At 39.4% G+C, this 16,919-nt stretch overlaps 1 protein-coding gene across 1 annotated transcript in view; it reads right to left on the bottom strand.

The window, feature by feature from the left end:
* Positions 1-16,919, bottom strand: part of GALNT7 (polypeptide N-acetylgalactosaminyltransferase 7) — a 71,591-nt gene that overhangs the window by 32,042 nt on the left and 22,630 nt on the right. The window contains 1 exon segment of the mRNA XM_066317597.1: positions 7,310-7,764. Within this exon segment, the coding sequence (XP_066173694.1) occupies positions 7,310-7,764 (455 nt within the window).

Raw genomic sequence — 16,919 nt, forward strand, 5'->3', positions numbered from 1 at the left:
AAAATATTTATTCCGCCGCAATCATACTGGCAGATGTGTGTGGGTGATGCAGCTGAAATTCAGGCCCACTCTGATGAACAGACAGCAGCTATTTATTGTCATACTGAAAAAAAGTCCAGCAAGAGATTAATTGTCTCATGCCATAACATTAATGATGTACCTCTTCCAGTCAAACTACTCTGGATAAAATTCCTTCAACGCTTGTCAAAAGAAGATGTCAAAAAAAATCTAGCTTAATAAAGTCATAAGACTAAAACCTTCTGGGTCAGTGAGAATAATTTGTAAGCAAGTCTTGGGTTGGATAACAACAGCATATCCAAGCCTGAGCAAAGCATATTGAGCTCTACATCCTTTCCTTCAGCCAACACAGTTAATTACCCTGGCATGAAATCTGATCAGCACTACAAACATCCTTGGCTTAAGGGCTCTACAGTAGTGCAAGTTTGTTAATAGGAGAAACAGGGAGTTTCACAGTGCATCACTTAAAACATACTGTAAGAAATGCTTCTTGACTTCAAAAGTGCAGTAAGCATGTCTCAAACTCAGCAAATAAAGAAATTAAAATAGCAAGTGTGGACTGGAGTGTTCTACTGTGAAAGTGGACTTCAAAAGGAAAACCTACATTGATTCTTAGTGCTTTTGAGTTAGAATTATACAAAGAGGCTACTGCAACTGATGCATCATAGATAAGCAATTTTAGAAATACTGAATACAGATTCCTTGGAACATCTTGCACTGATTTGGTCTTGTGTAACCAGGTGTAGCTCCTGTGGGCCATACACTAAACAGCCTCCTCTCAGAGCTCTACATCTGTGGTCATCAATGGTTTTGTCCATCAGGCAGATTCTCTCCCTTTTTTGACTCTTCCGTGCATTATTTAAATATCTCCTTTTATCTGCTACAAGAAATTAATGATTTGGAGCGCTACAGCTTTGTCAAAAAGGGCCCAGGAATGGCATCTTTGAGGACAGCCTCCCCAAAACACAGGAGCCATCCATTCCCACAGCAGTAAGTCAAACAGGCGTGGCAGAAAACCCATCTGGCTGCACCAAGAACTCCAGAAGGCTAGAGTAGGGAAGGTAGAGGCATTGACTGGCTACCTAGAAGGAGTATAGAAATATGCCTGAGCCAGTGAAGAGAGCATTAAGGCAAAGCTTTGTGGAGTTGAAATCCATAAGATGGAAAGGGCAATGAGAAGAGCTTGTAGGCTAAGAAAAGACAAAAGAAAACATGAGTTTACTGATAAAAGGGATGAAATTTTGTGTCAAAGGGCACATAAAAGGCCTGGACACTCAACATCTGATTTCCTTGACTGTTTACTTGCAAGGTTTGCTGTCACACCTCCCAAACCCCTGAGTCTGGGGGCAACTTAGAGAAGAGAAGGAATACTCACCACAGAGGTGAGTCAGAGACCACTTCCTTGGGCAAATGGGATACACACACGACAAGTCCATGGGACTGGATGGATGGCACCAGAGGGCACTGCAGAAGTTTGTGATGTCAGTGTGACATCATGCTCTACCATATTTATAAGGTCCTGGTGCTCAACAGTGATTCCTGAAGACTGACTAAAACAAATTCTTGCCCACCTTCAAGAAACAGGATCCAGGAAAAAAAATGACCTTGAATTCATTAGCACTGGGTGAGATTTTTGGAAGTGATTAACTTTTGTTAATTTAGTCCTTGTGCTAGAATAAATCAGAGCCAGTTTACTAGAGTTTAGCATAAGGACAAGGGGAAGCCATCAGCAGAACCACACAGAAGTACTGGATTTCCAAGGAAGACTCAGAGAGCATCTCTATATGGAAGAATTGTGACGTGTATGGAAGAATCAGAGCACCTGATAGGACAGAAGACACAGGCAGGAGGACACTTCTTTTTGAAAAGGGGAACTGGGAAGAAGGGAAAGACAGCATGATTAAAAACCAGATGCTGTTAGCAGTAAGGCATACATTCTTTAAATGCACAGGGTGGTGCCCAAACAAGGGAAACAGAAATGAGCATTAATTCAAGCTAAGTGCATGTAAATAATAAGACAGAATAAAAGGAAAAATGCCAAACCCCTCAAAACCCAAGTTTGAGAAATAGCTTACTGAAGTATAAAGCTGCTATGAAGTATTTTTTTTCCAACACCAGAAGTAGGACGCCTGCCAGAAAGTCTGTTGGGCTGATACATGATCAAAATGAAAAGAGACCACTTCAGAAGCAGAAAAGCTAAATTAAGTATTTCTGTTGAACTCTCAGCAGTGCCCAACACCAGATATCCTGAGATGAGAATAAAAAAAAGGGCAAGTACACAGTGATACTTCTTACTAAATAGTCCTGACTTCAGATAATCTGCATGATAGTTTCTACTGGAATTTTCTGCCATGAATAGGCTAATTGCCTCTTTTAAATAACCCCAGTATTCCTAAACAATGGAACATAAACTGACAAACTATTGTCATGTACAGCTGACTCCAATCTTGTTATCAAACAGAGGAACACATAACACGAATTTTTATCAAAGGACTCTGAGGTTCTGAAGAACTGAAACTCACTAAGTCTGAGTTCTGTGTTGAATAGAAGACAGTAATAAATAACAAAATCAGTAAACCATAGGCATAGCTTTTGTGGAAAAAAGGCCACACCACAGAAAAATACTATCATCCTTGAAAGAAATCAAAATTATGTGGACATGAAAGAGGCTATTAATACACTAACTGAATTTCCAAAATATTTGATGAGGTTCTCTGCTTTCTTTACAGGCACAGTTCTTAATTAAAGTATGGCAGATCTCTTAGGTTAATAACTGTTAAAATCTATTCATTTCAAATTGCAACCAAGTTTGTGACTTTAGCAGCATAAATGACTCCACTGCGAGCTAAGCAAACTACCTCCTCTTCCAGGTCATTCTTGAACAATAGGAAAGTTCTTGGTAGTTGCAATTAAAATTACTATAAACAGCTGCAGAATAATTCAAGAACACTATCAAGGAAAGAAGCCATGAGGAGAGCTCAGTGCAAGTGCAAATGATTATATATGGAGTGTTAGACCACACAGAGCATATTCTCAGTTACAGATCCTAAACTCTGCATTACCACTGGGGAAAAAAAAAGTTTTAAAAAATCTTGGAGTTGAATGTGGATATGTCTTTCAGAATTTTAGCTCAGAGTTAATGAAAAGGGAAAAAAAAAACCAGGAATAATAAGGATGGACATGAAACATTTATATAGCAATTTCATGAAGCTATCTCTGATATTCCCATATCACAGGGCAGCAGAGTCACAGAAGCACATAACAGTATCTGTATCTGGGAAAAGAGGTCAAAACAAGCACCACATTCTGCAGTCACTGACTCAGGATGTCATTAATTTCAAGACTATAAATGCATTTCAAAAGACAAGTCTGTGCATAGAAGAGTTCTCTGAAGCATGACAACCCTGTTTAATTTTTGGCTCCAGTGTCCCAGTGCACTGGTTGCCAGGAATGACGCTTATCCATTCTTGTATGTTTTCTCACCAGCATATGTTTTTGGCCAGAGCTAAATTGTAAAGAGAAACAATCACTGGTCAGACCCAGTATAGATGCATTTTTAAAATTAAATTTATTTTAAAGTACTCTGGGCAAGTGGACTATTATACTGGTTAAACATCTTGATTCTTGTTATTCCTAGCAGCAATTCTCCACAGTTACTTCCTGGGTTTTTTTTGAGAGGACACCTTGTTACCCAACAGCATTCGCCCTCAAACCTAGGTCCCTTCTTTGATTCCTTAGCATGGTGTATTTATCTTGGATCCAAAATAATCTAGAAAATGTATCACTCTATTCTCTATTTTTACTTTTTTACTTCAGCTCTACCTCCATGCCGGCTCCTGAATCAAAAAAAAAAAAAAAAAAAAAAAAAAAAAAAAATTCTGGGAGCAATTAAATTAATGTCCTTCTTTCCAAAAGCTAACATTAATTTTATTTTCAGATCTGCTAGGAAGCAGGAATAATGTGAAAAATCCAATAGAGATGACTGCTCTTACGGGACTGCCACCTATCAGAATGAGAAAAATAGATCCAAAAAGGTAAAAATCATCAAGTTTAAACTAAAAAAATTCTTCCAGCTACTGTAGAGAGGTTTAGGCAGGACTGCTAAGCCTGCTCTACTTCTTTGCTGCTAGAAATAAGGTGGAAAACAAGTATCTCTCTACCATAATCCAGTTTATGTTCCCCCTGGCCTCCCTGCAGAGTGCTGAAAGATTGCAGTGAGATGAGCCATCTTCTAAATTTTGTACACTGACTTTTACATATCCCCCATACATTCTTGATTTTTTAAAATCAAACTTATGACTTCTTGTATGTCAACACAAGTGCTGGGCGTTAACACTGAAATATATTTGTTAAAATCCATAAGCTAAGAGTATGTGGTACTGGCAAAACAAATATTCTGATGTACCTGACAAAAAACTTCGACATACCATCCAGTGTCATTCCTCTCAACAGGATACAGCAAGAATTAAGGCTTTTTAGAGCAGCTGAGACTGCCCAGAATCACCAGCAAAGTTCCTACTGAATCAATAAAGGCAGCTGGCAAATCATCCTGGCAACATGTCAGACTACAAAGTCAAATCCAAACATAGCAGAATTGAAACTCCCTTTATTGGCATTTCTTTCCTCTTCTCCCTCCAGCAGGGACAAGCCCTGAGGCTACATGGCTTTTAAGCTGAGAGAGACAGTTCTTGCAGCACTATTTCGCTCTTGCTAGCACAGCCTGGGAAAGCATTTGGCATACTTCACTGAACAAACCTGACTGCACAGGGTAACGCTTCAAAATTCTGATGCTTGAAGAAAGAGAGAGCTGAAGGGAGGTCTACCTTTCTAGGAACCAGTAATTCAGACTTTACCAGAAAGATCTTCCCCAATTAGCAATGCCAAGATACTATTAACAACAACAACAAAATTACTATACTGCTCTTTGGTAGGATTGACTATTAACAACAACAAAAAAAATTACTATATTGCTCTTTGGTAGGATTGACTATTAACAACAACAACAAATTACTGTATTGCTCTTTGGTAGGATTGAAGTGAATGCTGAGTGGCCTTACCAGCCATAAATGTCTTTTTAAAGAGATCAGTGGGAGGAAAATAAATGGTGCATACAACAGGTAATCCACTACCTTTTGCTGCATTTCTCTCTGGTATTGGGGAGTGAGCAGGAAAGTGCGCGTGTGGGAGCCTGAAAGCATATAGCAATATCAGCCAATGTCACACTGCTTCCCCTCTCTTCTGTTCCCAGGAGACATGCAGAAGCTATAAACCTTTAACCTACTTAAGCAATTGCAAGCATCCCAACTTTTCAACACATAAAGTAAGGGATATAATGTTGTCTGAAAGATACCTTCTGTTCACATTGTTTTTTCATGCTGTTTTGTTTACTTGCTTAGAACATTAAATCATTAAATACTGAAACCTAACTTTGATTTGAGCTGCTGGTTTTGACTTCCACAGAGGCTTATCTAGCAGCTCTGCTTGAAGGAAAGAGTTTCTAAAATTAATCTTTTCATGGCTGTCCCTCCTCTTCCTCAAAGTATTTAATAAATTTTGGGAGTATTTATTTATTAATGTCCTTGAGAACAGAAGACAAATTCTGAGATTATGCCAAAAATACTTCAGGAAGCTACAGGAGTGGAACTATTTGGGAGATACTGTAAGCTCTCTGATGCCTTTCACCTGGAGTAAAAATGAAGGGGAGTAGAGTTCTGCTGCCAAAGGTACAGCAACTCACTGCGGCAGAGGCAGCCCAGTCCCACCTGCATGTGACACGTTGCCACCTCTGCTTTGCTGCCCTTACAGAGTGAAGAAATATTTCAGCTACTTCATAAGTAGTACTAATACTTCAGAAGTAGTAGTGTTTAGGGAATAATCCCCTAAAAAAACAAATGTACAAAACCTGATGTACACAGGTTACCTAGAACATTTCTTCCCTTTCAGAAAAAACTCTTCAGTACACAGGACCAACTTCTGAGCACAGCAAAGAAAGAAAAACAAAGGGAATCCCCAGGACAGCTGGCACTTCTTGCCACCAAGAGCAGACAGGCATGGTCCTCTCCTCTGACTGCCAGCAAGTGGAAACCTTTAGTAAAGTCATCTGAAGAACACAGCACGAAGGAAGTGAAATGCTGCATTCCATGTCCTTCATTTGCTTTCAATGAGTGCACAGTACACAGCAAATTCAAGCAGTTGCACATGCATGGGTATGAGTCAGACCCACACCTGGCCAGTTCTCTCCTACCTGGCAAAATGAAAAAAAACCCCACCGTAAAAGCCCAGAGCAGATCCCCAGTAACCCGTCAATGAACCACCAACAGGTCATTTACCGCAGCTGGAAACACACAGCCAGAGATTGGCACCCAGTCCAGGGATAAGCATAGCTCCATTGCTGGGGGTGAGGAGGAAGTGAAAACTGCAAAGTACTTAACGTCATATCCAACTTAATACACCACCCACAAAACCCTAGCCAAAAAAAAGACTAAAAAATACCCGCCCATTAAATCAGTTTGCTCAGAAACATGTCCCTAGCTGATACTTAACATGGAAAATTATATCAAATGCAGATTAACCTGAAAGCAAAATTGGCTTCAAGATATATCAAAAGTCAGAAAAGACTGTGCAAACCTGTTAGTAATTCTTGAGCAAACGTTAATAACTTTCCAGATTTTTCCCCCGACACTAGACACCCTTTCAGGAAGTAAACATATGTTTTTTCTAAGATTGCTTACCTCTTTAGGGCAAAGGCTGTGAGAAATTGTTTGAAGACTACTCCAACCATCACTGTGGCAGATCTATGCAGTAACTTCTGTTACTGCAGGTAATTAGGCAGTGTTATTCCAACTGAACAACAGTATTTCTTTGTTTCTGTTTTCTATTTGTGCTCCATTTTAAAGGCATCAGGGTAAATCAAAACTGAACAAACTAACTAGTATAGGGATGTCTAATAAATATAATCCCTCCTTCTTGAAGACATATCTTAAGGAGTTATGGATTAAGAAAAGATATGACAATTAAGACTATGGCTAGACATGCAAATACATGCAATTAGACACTAAAACAGGTTACTTCAGAGATAAATCACTACGGCTTAAGTACTCATGGAAGGAATCACTGCAACAACACTAAAAACAACATATGCAAACATGGTAGAGTACAGCACTCATGCCTTCAGTACAAGAAGCCTTAAGTGGCCTATAAATAGTGTTTTAAGCATCAGTTCAGATATATGGAAAGCAAATAATGGAATCTCATAAAAACAGAACTAAAAGAAAACAAAAGGTTTGCTTACTCTTCTTGACGCAAATCATTAACACTCCGATCTAGTGAGATCATATCACTTGCCACCATATTAAACCCAAACTCTTTAATGCTGTCTTGAACGGATTCTTTGTAATCTGGTCCCAAAACATATGGCTTTGCTTCCTCTCCAGGGCCACCAACAACTCCATGAGGTTCAGGCTCTTTGGGTTCAAAATTACCAAGGACTCCAGGTCGTAACACGGGATCTGGGTATACAAATGTCTGAGGTTTAAATGTGAGATACTGCCTCTGAATGATGTTTTGCTGCTTGTTATCAACACCATGATGATTTAGTTCATTTTTTGCCTTATTTTTCCTTCGAATTGATTCCAAGTCCACTTCCACACCTTCAACATGAGGCCAAGGTACCACAGGTTTGAACTTCTCATTTCCAAGTCCATGGTCTCCTTTGTTTGGCAGGGGTCTGTTGGCTTCTTTGTCATCCTGCATACACAAATAGAGAAATAGAAGACCATATCAATTGATCATCCTTTATTTATTTACATCCAGTAGCTTAATGCACTAGGAGTTGGTACTAAATATATCATGAGCAAGTATGGAGAAGTCTCTGTTGAGGGGCTCAATGAATATTTTACTAAAGCTACTGACTGCTGAAGAACATCACCAGCTGTTGTCAACACTTATCTTGGTGAGCTGGTCGTGGAAATGCCTGAATGCCCAAAGCATTCCCAAAGACCAAGTACCCATGTAGGACATATTCACCTGAATGTAGTTTGAGCTGTAGCTCGAACTGATGTGCAAAGGGAACTGACAGAGTATTTTATCAAGAAGAAGGTGACATGGAGACAAAGAGCGCATGGCATCCTTGGTCCCACTATCAGACAGAGAGTGCTGTTTCTGAGATTTCTATGGCTCAGACTTCTGCAGGGTCTCAGTGGTTGCTAGAAACAGCCTCAGCTGGGAAAGTGTTGTAACTGAGTAATGTGGCACATACATCTGTGGCAGCCACGAGCCACAAATCATCTCTGCCCTCCACACACACCGCTGTTCCCCCAGCTCACTCCCACCAAGCTCCTCCCTCTGTTGCAACAGCTGATTTACAGCTGGGAGGTGACACTGATGGCATGGGGGACAGAGGCAGAAACGAGATCAGCTGCATGGACACAAGCAGACCTGCCTGGGGAGGCAGTGCTGGGGCTGAAGAGAACTGCCACCACTACTGGCATCTCCTGCATCCTTGTTTAAAACAATTTTACTGCACTCCTCCCTCTCTCCACACCAAGAGATTTGAAATTCTCACTGAGAGGAAAGGCTGGTATTATGAAAACTGCTCAGCATTTTTAGTGATCAATGAGGTTTGTGGGGTTAGAAGAAGGGTGGGTGATTTTGGAAGACACTAGACAGGAAGGCTTTGAAGTGTCTGAGTGTGAAGTCTCCAGGATACAACAGCACCACCCATGAATGCACTCCAAAACACACAGTCGCAACTTTTTCCAATACTACTGTCCAGGAGTATGACAGGGAAGTGTTGCTGAAGGTTCAGATTTCCTGCTAAAACTGTTTATTTGTAAGCAGGACAAGTGTTAGATCATTTAGAAATCTGCAGGAAACAACACGCATTTTAGCAATGCCTCAGAATCAAACAAAATTTTGAGATCAGAAGGATGCTACCCACTCAAACCTGCTGAAGGCAGGTTCACAGTGAGATGGGGTTTCTCAGGCTTGTCCACTCACACCCATTTGTCCAGTTTCTCAGGAAAACCTGTTCCAGTTGCTTCACCCAGTGAATTTTTTCCTCATACCTCAGTAGAAGTTTCTCATATTGCATCTTGTCCTTTCAGTCTGCACCCCTCAGAAGATTTTATTTCCATTTGCTCTGCAAGTTCACTTTTAAGGGTGAAAAGATGCAATTAGGTTCCCCACTAGACTTTTTCCCAGCCAAACCCAGCCTCCCTAGCAGGTATTTGCTAGGTCCTCTGCATCTGTGAACATCTCTCCTCTGCTGGGGCAGTGTGGGAGGAGAAATCACACAGAATTGCAGACAGCTAAGCTCTTTCTAGGGCATCCACCCATTATGCACTCTGCCTTTACTGCAACAAGGGTACAATGCTGACTCATGTCCATATTCAATTAAACCACATAGTACTTCCTACTATGTGATACTATTTCCCTCACATAATTCATTGTAAAAAACGTCCAGAAATTAAGAAAAATACAGTATATAATATTTCTAGGTTATCATGGTAACAATAGGAGTCAGACTGGCTCTAATTCAAAATAAGGAGTTTATTCAAGAAACTTTCTGAGTTCTCTGTTTGTTATAGTTTAAAACAGGGAGGACATACAACATGCAGAAGTGTTACATTATTCTCTTGTTCCATCATTTTTTCAGGAACCCAAAAGTCAGTGTTAGAAAAGGGAAGTTTAAGGGCATGTGAAAACGCATATTTTGCAAAAAAGTCGAAGGCTGTCATGGATCTAAATAAAGCCCTGAGAGGACTTTTGAAGAGAGCATCCTCTCACACTTACCCTAGAAATCAAAAGGCTTTGCCACTAGACTGTCAGAACACTGCTGAGCTCTCAGCTCACATCTAATTCCTGCTCTGAGTGCGGAGGCAGCTATAAAAGCCAACAAAACAGTCAGCATCATCAGGAAGGATGCTTAAAGAGAGCATAATTTTGACTACATAAAATTTGATGCATTCATATATTCAGTAATATTTAGTTCTGGTTTCCACATTTCAAAAGGAGTCAGAGAAAGTGCAGAGTAGGGTAACCAAAATCAAGGAGACGGTAGAAAGGTATCTTGAGATGAAAGACCAGAAAAAGCCACTCATCTTTCATCTCCAAGACCCTGCAGTTTGGAGATGCGATGGCTGAGGTGTATAAAACTGAAGGTTAAAAAATCATGAAAGTCATGGATAAACCCAGTGGAAACCCACTGTTTACTGTGATGGATGACAGGTCCACAATGGGACTGTAAAAGGGCTGTGAGAAACCTTCTGAAAATTTGAAATAAACAGCTGTAGACGCTGGAAGAGTCCAAAGAGCAGGCCACATAGAAGGTAGCTTTGCCATGCTCAGTCACTACCCTGGATCATCAGTCTCAATCAGACAGGAATTTCCTATTCCCCCGGTTTGTGTGGAATTAAATAACCTTTCATTTCACTTCCATTACCTATAAAACAGTTATGAGCTTCCACTTTGCCAGTTCTTAGACTGAAGCATCACACTTCTGAACGAAATTTATTTGGCTGCTGTCAGAACTATCTTTTATTATGACTTGTCCTTTATTACATTTAGCTTCCTTATAACTGTTATGCACAATTTGCATTATAATGCATTTATCAGTAGTTCCTTTCTACGCACTAAATACATTCCATATTTGTTGGCCTAAAAATATTTCCTAAAACAAGGAAGTTATACACAAACACATAGACACACTCATTGACCCCATCCCTCCAATATCTGAGCACAGAGGACAAATAAGATAGAAAGCATTCGTTGTGGGTTAACCCCTGCAAGCAGCTCAGCATGACACAGCTGCTCACTACTTCCTCCCTACCCCTGGACACAAATCTAAAACACAGCTATCAAATGAAATGCTATGAAGAAAATTCACTTAATCTCAGCATTTTATGGACATTATAAAAATAAAAGAGGAACTAGAAATGTTTAAGTGCATGGTCATTTCTCCACAGATAAATGAGACAAGGATTTTCCAAATACTGTCTGGAAAAAAAGCAAAGTCAAACCCCAATCAAATAACTACTTCAGTCATCATATAAACCACAATGCCTTAGTAAGGAACTTCAAGGGCTTCCTCTCTCTTTTATGAATTATGACCCATACCCTCTTTTAAAAGAAAAAAAAAATAAAAAAGACATATCAAAAACCTGAAAGGATTTTTAATCAGTGTTCCTCACCAATTATAAGTTTGGCTCAGGTAAAAGTAGTCATACAACAACAGTTAAACTGGAAGGCATGCATATAAAAGATAAACCCCAACAACCTTTCTAAAGTGGCCAAAGAAGATGGTCTGAAAGTTATTTTAAAAGCTTTGAAAGAGATAGTAACAGCAAAGTGAAGGGAGGTCAGAGGTGAGCACAACATACATCTGAAGACAGCACTTCTGGGTTGTCCAAAAATGAGGGGAGAGAAGCAAAAACCTCATATTCTCTCATATCTGAAGACAAAAAAACAAAACCAACAAAATCTCATTACATCCTTATAAAAAGGACACATAATCTAAAAAAAAGTTTTTCCCACAGATCATTTTTTTTTTCCCATAGGGTTGGACCTAGAATTTTCTGCCAGCTTTCTAGATCCTGTTTGGTGCATGCTTCTCTACTTTTTGAATGTTTTTTTCACTCCTTAGGGAAATATGTATGAGTAACTGCAATGGGTGTTTCTGAAACAACGACGTGATATAAATACAGTCACTACCCGACTTGCAAATTAAAAAAGGGATTTTTGCATCATCATTTTACTTCCCAAATTAGGTGCCTTCTTGCAGAAGACAGGAAATGCAGTTGAGGGTTTAGAAAATATAACTGTTTCCCTTTGAAAACATACCTATAAATTACATAAAGTAAAAACCATGAAAGGTCTTAATAAGGCTACAAGATCAGTATCTGGTAGGAGGGCTGGAGTTGCAGCTGGCAATAAAACTGCCAATGTGAAAGTTGCATAATCTGCTTTTCTTCAGTAACTAGTTCAAGACTGGCAACTCCCTAAACCTCTCTATGAAATAATGTCTGAAAAAAACCCTGATTTTAGAAAAGTGGATTTACTACAGAATTTTCATTTGAGAACTTGAGAATAAATAAAATAAGCAATGATTCCCTCAAAACAGTTATCTGACTCTTAAAGGGTTCCATCCCATAAAACTTCACACCTCCTAACCCTGCCACGGTTGCCTCCATTGGAGCAATTAGAAATTATTGCAGGACCAGCTGCAGACTAAAAGCACGTACAAATGGAAAAACACCCAGCTTCTCAAACAAGGATAAAGATTATCCTATTAAAGACAGCATTTCTGCTATCACTTAAAAAAAGAAAGAAAAAGAAAAGCCCTTTTCAATCACTACAACTTTTTGCACAAAACAAGTGTGTTTTAAGCTCCACATGCAGCATTGCTTCTAAATCATATTTTGCTAAACCTTCCATCAAATAATTTTGTTACAAGACAACCCTGTTGACTCAGATTACGGCTGAAGTTGGACCATGCGAGTCCTTTCGTCAGATACGAACAATGACATTCAAACCATCTGGCTTGAGAAAGCCATTTGCTGTCACAGTGCCTGGGCAAAACAGCCTCTATCCTGCTATGACTCCTCTCAGTGTATTTCTGAGGCACTCCAAAGGTGATGGAATGCATACTTACACGCTCAGTAGCTCCTACAGTGACTTTTAAAACTTGTGGAAAATTAGAACAGATCATTTATGAGAACTGCAGAAACACAGAGATTAATACAATTTGATACTAAGTTAGAGAAAAGTTTTGAAGTTTAAAAATGCAGGTTTGTAAAACTAACAGATTGCTAAATTCCTCCATTGCATGCTTTGTGCAACCCGAGTGAGAAACCATGCTGCTGATGGTGTTTGTCACCAGCAGTTTCAGGAAAATATAAATCTGTAAGTTATATTCTTATGTTCACAGCTGCACTCAGTTTGGACATATACTGACAATACAGAAGTCCATTATGCAGTAAGTGCTACCTCTCCATGGTAGATTTCTGCCCCCTTAAATATCCTATGAGAAACAGAACAGACTTAAACAAGACCAATTCATACCTACCATCCTGGAATAAATTTTGGTACACAGTATTGCCACAACTTCACAGCTTCGTACCACAAACACATTGCTGTGATGGCATCTCCAAAGAGCAAGTAATCTAATCCTACAAGACAAAACCCACATCTATAATTTTTTGGAGTCTTCAGCATGAAACTTGGTCAGAAGCTACTTATGAATCACCAAGTCCAAACAACTAAAAAGACTTTTGGTGATATAAACAAGCAAGCATATTTAACTATGTGCATATAAACTATGTGCATATTTGCATGTATATATAGACACACGAATCTATACATGTTTATATATACATGTATCTATTAATATTCTACTCACTAAAAAATACATAACACTGAAATATAAATGGGGTGCAAGAATCACAAGTAGCCTTGGAGAAATGAGTGTAGAGCAGTACTTTTATACTGATGTGTTTTGTACTCCCACCTTTATCCGAGGAACAGCAAATAAAATGTTCTGGGTTGTTTTTTATTTCTTCTTTTTTTTAAACTTAATTAAAAAAATAAGAAAAAAGCAGGGCAACTTCCTTCTTCACCTGTTTCCTAGATCTCACAGCATCTATCAAGCTGACTGACATGTGAAACACTACTAATTGCCCTGCACCATCCTTTATCCAACTTGTTATTTTCCTTTTAGATCCCAAGCAGCTATTTGAGAGGAAACAGTTTTACCAGGAATAGATAAAACTAGCAGTTTTACCTGTAACAAAACTGCTAGTCATCAGCATTGAGTGAAATCGCTTTCCCACTCCCTCCTTATGTCCTGCGTGATAAGGCAGAACTGGACAATAACTAGTACATATACTTACTTCTACAGCACAGAAGTTACTGAGTTTTTGGTAGATAGCAGCAGACCAGAGCCACTAATATCGACTCAGCACACCAGGAGAATAATAAAGTAGCAGTACTTTTGAGACCCCAATTTACCTGTGCCAGCCAAGATGAAACAATTTAGTGGGGAATAAGATCAACAATTTTATTCTATTTTATAGTTGACATTTCTGAGATAGGAGAGCATTCCCTGTGGAAAAGTGGCATGTCCAAAAATAAGAAGGGCACATAGTAAAAAAGAGGAAATGTTTGTGGAGATGTGATTTTGGTAACAGCTCAATGTTCTGCTATAAAGAAGGAGTTTGACAGAATTTGACATTCAAGTTCCGAGTAACTTGCATTAATCTACATGAGCCTCTGTATCACTGATTCCAATTAATGGAACAAAAACAACCTCTTGTTATCTAGAAATGAGTCTGAAAACCAACAATATTCATTAACATCTGAGTTCATCTCTGCTGGTGTTTGAACCTGTGAGTTCAAGAAAGACACTGAGGAAGATAAGGCTTAGTTCATCAACTTTATTTCATTTTTTGAATGGTTGCTCCAAGAGCTCCCTGGGCAAAAAGATCAAACAGCTCTTCCTGTCTTCTTGGATACCATCTATTTTGCCATGGCAGAAGCATTCATCTAGGACAGTGACTTCAGGCTAATGCTGCATACTGCCATGGTCTGCAGCCAGTATTTCACAAGGCATAGAAACTGGTATCAAGCAAGCTATGGAAACCCTCAGATAACAGATCCTATGGAAGAAGGAGGAATATCTATTTTCAGTTGAAAAAACCTGATTCCCTGGTTATTTGCCTAACAGAAGAGAACACAATCAATGCTGAGTTTCACCTGTTTACTTGCAGAATACCTTGTTTAAAGGTGTATCCAAATTTGGATGTCAGTATGATACCCATCTAAGCATCCCATTTAAATGAAATTGCTCTGTTGTGAGATTATCTTTCATTTGCAAGGGGAGCTAACGACACTTCTGTCATCCTCTTTGGCCTTGCTGTGTATGTATCATTTAAAATTCATGTAAACTCATGCAATCCTGCCACAATTGCTCTTTCAACTCGCACTGAAAGTTTACCCACTGTCCCTGCTCCTCACTCCCAATTACACTGCTCTCCCAGAACTTACTGCTGTATATGTCTTTCCTGAAGTCTAGATGTTCTACAGATGCAAGTGTCACATTCATATGCTTCTGGTCCACATGGAGCGAGTTCCTTTACTTTGGGACGTTCAGATACCTTCAGTGAAAGCAGAGACTATCCAGAGACCTGGCCAGAGTGCTTTGTGCCAAACTCAGTCTCTTAGAAGGGATGCCACTGTTACCCCAAACTTGCAAACTTCACTCTCTCACCTTCAGGAAGATTTAAGAGTACAAAAAAATGACAGATAGAACATGGCCTGTACCTCACCTATTTTACATGATGCCTCCTTAGGAGAGCTGCAGTAGTCCTTGAATTCCTGTGTGACAAGCAGTTTCACAATTAGACTCTGCCTGACTGAAAGCAAGTAAAAATAAAGACACTGAGTGCTTCAGAACAAATTACTGTAAAAAATAGTCTTAATGTCCTCATTTTCACTAGCACTCAGTGCTTGGGGAACACTGAACCAGCTCTTAAACCTACCAATCTCCTTCCTCATTGCTTGAGATCCAACTCTTACTCAACTTTTACACATCCCATCCTGCCATTCCTGGTGTTCTGTCACACTACCCCTGGTCCCATCTGTAGTTCAGGAGTCACAGCTTGTTAAAGAAGCCTTGACAGAGATCCATTTCACTCAAAGCCCCCACTTACGTCCAAGAACTTTGCAGAGTTAAGCATAAACAATCATAGACTTATGGAATGGTTTGGGTTGAAAGAAGACCTTGAAGATCATCTAGTTCACACGGCCCTGCCATGGGCAGGGGCACTTTCCACTAGACTAGGTTGTCTGAAACTACATCCAACCTAGCCTTGAATACTTCCAGGGATGGGGTGTCCACAACCTCCCTAGACAACCTGTTCCAGTGTTTCACCACCTTCACAGAAAAGATTTTTCCCTAATACCTCACCTAAATCTACTCTCTTTGTACCTCTCAGTATACCTCTCCTTGTGGGTATGGAGAGTACCATGTAATCTGGATAGTAACTAATGAGATCTAAAATAGAAAGTCTCGGATAAATACCAGAATAAACTGATATCAAAGAAATCTCTCCTTGATTTTGTAACTTAGGGTTAGTTTTGAAGCAAGCAAAATAGGCTCCTATCATTAAGATTACAATCACTCCCAAGTAACAGAAATATTATTACACTGAATCGTAAATGAAGCTGCTGCATTACCTAAGGGGATGTATTTTAGTCTTTCCCATGTTCTAGAAATGAAAACATGTTGGCACTAGTAACCTGAGCAATAAAAAGAACACAAAACTGTATCTGCAGCTGCTTGCTGCAGAATAACAGAAAAGTTGTTAGCAGACCCTTGATAATACAGAAGTATGATCCAAAGCCTCTTAAATCCTCTCCTTACAAACAGCACACTAAAGATGACAAAAACTTTAAACTCAAAATAGCAAGATTTTATTACAAGTTTATTACAACTAAACCAATCTACATTTTCAGCAGAAGAAAGCTGAAGTAATCATAGAAACACAGAATGGCTTGGGTTGGAAGGAAGCTTAAAAATCTTTCAGTTCCAACCCCACTGCCATAGGCACCTTCTATTAGATGAGGTTGCTCAAAGCCTCATCCAACCTAGCCTTAATCAAGTAGGACAGAACATAAAGAAGCATAAAAGCAAGTATCTCCCTACACACTGCATCTTTTCAGGTGTGTTTTTGCTCTTTGCTAATTAAATGGCTTTCTTTGTTGCATCCAAGTGTAATTTGTCTGGTCCCCAAGGAACCAGAGACCACAAGAGACCAGCTTGCACTGATCCTGGCTCTCTTCCTGACACAAACTGAGGAAAGACAAATACTGTACATCACACAAGGTAAGTCAGTTTAGGTTAGGTA

Source organism: Sylvia atricapilla, chromosome 4 (genome assembly GCF_009819655.1).
Source record: "Sylvia atricapilla isolate bSylAtr1 chromosome 4, bSylAtr1.pri, whole genome shotgun sequence".
NCBI classification, from domain to species: Eukaryota; Metazoa; Chordata; class Aves; order Passeriformes; family Sylviidae; genus Sylvia; species Sylvia atricapilla.